General features: G+C 57.4%; 1 protein-coding gene across 1 annotated transcript in view; it reads right to left on the bottom strand.

Moving 5' to 3' along the window:
* Positions 1 to 2,696, bottom strand: part of cavin4b (caveolae associated protein 4b) — a 4,060-nt gene extending 1,364 nt beyond the window's left edge. Inside the window, exons 1-2 of the mRNA XM_068748103.1 lie at positions 2,230 to 2,696; positions 1 to 115 (exon numbers count right to left, since the gene is read on the bottom strand). The exon at positions 1 to 115 is cut by the window's left edge and continues 1,364 nt beyond it. Of these exons, the coding sequence (XP_068604204.1) occupies positions 1 to 115; positions 2,230 to 2,592 (478 nt within the window). The 5' untranslated portion in view covers positions 2,593 to 2,696. The remainder of the gene's footprint in view (positions 116 to 2,229) is intronic.
* Positions 2,697 to 3,004: the final 308 nt, after the last annotated feature.

Here is a 3,004-nt window from a genome sequence, read left to right as displayed (position 1 = left end):
CGGACTCTGGAGGGAGCTCGAACTTGTCCGGTTCCACCTCGGCTCTGGGGCCAACGCTGCTGCTGGACCCTGCTGGTTCAGTACCCGGAGCGATGGACTTCACCTCCTGGTCACCCTGGGGGAGGAGAACGCAGAGGAAGGAGGAATTAAGGAGCAGAGGCAACATCCTGATGCTAATATAGCTTCCAGATTAGCATCGTTAGCACCGGCACCGATTTTACTACGTTCTCATGTCAACATGACGGAGCGAGAGAAACTCTGGTGATGATGTCACCACTATAATGATGATGTCACCCATTCTGAAACATGTCCAGTCATCCCGCCGGGCCTGGAGACGGAACCGAATCGTGTTCAGGTTCTGTGCTAATAAAGAGTTTCACCGTTGACGCGGGTTGAAGCGTGTCTCCGGTCGGAGGGTGCCGTGCACACCGGGAGCAAGAAGCTTGATCCCGCCTCCATAAATAAACCTCAGCACCTGTTTGTGCGGCTCCGGATCGCTTTCAGCTTCAGACCACGTCATGGCATCGGTCCGCAGGGCACGGATCGGGTTACTCTGAACATGAAGTGGAGAAAAATCCAGAAGCTGCGAGCTGATCCAGATCCTTCAGGGCCCGTTTCACCGCGTGGACCTGGACCGTTTCACCGTGTGAACCTGGACCGTTTCACCGCGTGGACCTGGACCGTTTCACCGCGTGGACCTGGACCGTTTCACCGCGTGGACCTGGACCGTTTCACCGCGTGGACCTGGACCGTTTCACCGCGTGGACCTGGACCGTTTCACCGCGTGAACCTGGACCGTTTCACCGCGTGAACCTGGACCGTTTCACCGCGTGGACCTGGACCGTTTCACCGCGTGAACCTGGACCGTTTCACCGCGTGGACCTGGACCGTTTCACCGCGTGGACCTGGACCGTTTCACCGCGTGGACCTGGACCGTTTCACCGCGTGGACCTGGACCGTTTCACCGCGTGGACCTGGACCGTTTCACCGCGTGGACCTGGACCGTTTCACCGCGTGGACCTGGACCGTTTCACTGATCTAAGGTCTCTTCTCGGACTGAGACGATTTCCTTCATCAGTCTGACATGAACAAACGGTAGTTAGCAGCTAGCAGGAGGATTTATAGCCCCGCCCAGGCGTATGAGGGGGGGCAGACGACCATATTAGGAGATGGTGCTGTTTCAGACTCAGAATAACCCGTCAGTCAGCTGGCGCAGCGCCGTTTTATTACGGAACGTTTTACATGAAGTATGTTCAAAGGTTTTCATTGGTTGTGATGCTAAAGAACTTGTGGAGGGGGCGGGGCTTGAGTCAGGAAGATTCCCTTCTCTAATGGTCCGCTACTGGTTTCAACATTTTCTAAATGACACCGAGTCCTGATCCAGACCAGGTCCATCGGGCCAATCACAGCCTCCAGAGTCCAGGAACTGAAGCCCTGACAATCCTTCCTGTTTAGTCTTCATCATCATCATCATCATGCAGCTAGCATGCAGCTAGCATGCTGTAGCGGCGGGGCGTGGTCTTTGATGATGACGTTACAGTCCAACACGTCCAGGCGGACCTGGACCGCCACGGAGCCCCTCAGCGGGATCATGGTAGCATCCACGCAACCGACCAATCAGAGCTGACGCTGACGTGCTTTCATTTATTAAGATCGCACTCTTTAGAGAATCTCAGGTCCTGATCCAGGACTCAAATAACCGGGTCGCCATCGTGCTAGCAGCTGCTGTGAAGGCCAACGAAGTCAAACGAACCCTGGTGTGTGTGTGTGTGTCTGTGTGTGTGTGTGTGTGTGTGTGTGTGCGTGTGTGTCTGTGTGTGTGTGTGTGTGCGTGTGTGTGTGTGTGCGCTGCGTGTGTGCGTTGCTATTTACAGCCGGCTAACGCCTTGTGCTCCCGTCATTCCAGAGAGTCAGAGTCCTAAGGGAACTGATATTTACGCGTGTGGTCCAGGTCCCTGAACTCATCATGTAAACCAGGTCCAGCTCACCTGGACCCACCGGATCTGAATAGACCTGAGACCGATGCTGGCCTGTGAACCAGCTCTAAACCCTGGCAGTTCTTCTGGACTCCAGGGTCCGGTTAAACACGAACGAGGATCTTACTGGTCTGGTACTGGACCGCTTTGGACCCTTTGAGTATGTAGAACCTTTAGGTTCTCTGGGTCACCCAGGACGTGGTCCACGCTGCACCGACCCGACGAGAACCAGAACCCAGGGCCGGGCTCTTACCTGATAGATGACCACCCTGAACTTGTTCTTGGCCAGGAGGTCTCCCTGGGTGGCCTCCACCTTCTTCACCCTGATGTTCTGGTTCTCCACGCGGACCCGGACGTCCTTGATGTGGCGGCCGACTTTGCGCGTCTTGTCCAGCAGCCGCAGGACGGTGGCGCTGGTGTTGGCGTGGTCGTTGGTCAGCTTGACCACGTCGGCCTGGACGGCCTTCACCGTGTTCTCCAGCTCCAGCTGACGCCCCTCCATGCGCTGCTGCGTGTTCTGGACCGTGTCCACGAGGCCCGCCACGCGCTCCAGCAGCGCCATGATGCTGCCGTGGTCATCGCCGCCCCCCGCCGCCGTCCCTGGCTTGTCTGTCATGCTTTCTGAGTTCCAGAACCAGCAGCAAACGGGGAGACGCGGTCCGGAGGAGGGACGGACTCTCCTCTGTGGGGAGTCAGAGAGACGAGAGGAGCTGGTCTACAACTGGTAGGCTCCACCCTGCTGGGACGGGGAGGGAGGGAGGACAGGCTCCGAGGGGGGGGGGGGGGGGGGGGCAAAAAGAGACAGAACCGCTCAGGCGGACCCGATTCGGGGTTTGTCGGATCGGAGTTTGGAATTAAGAAGTGAGGATCGTCGGTGCTGAAGGGAGGAGGACCGACCCGGGTGAAGTGACTCCTCCCCCTCCGTCGTCCATCGGTCTTCTGTCCTCGTCCCTCCCTCCGGGTTCAGAGTCCAGATCAACATCTCGGTTTCCTCCAACAATTCTTCACATCCATCCTTGGAAGTCACG

Source organism: Brachionichthys hirsutus, chromosome 14 (assembly GCF_040956055.1).
Source record: "Brachionichthys hirsutus isolate HB-005 chromosome 14, CSIRO-AGI_Bhir_v1, whole genome shotgun sequence".
NCBI classification, from domain to species: Eukaryota; Metazoa; Chordata; class Actinopteri; order Lophiiformes; family Brachionichthyidae; genus Brachionichthys; species Brachionichthys hirsutus.
The sequence above is the reverse complement of the archived record's forward strand: the minus strand, read 5'-3'. Positions and strand labels throughout refer to the sequence as shown.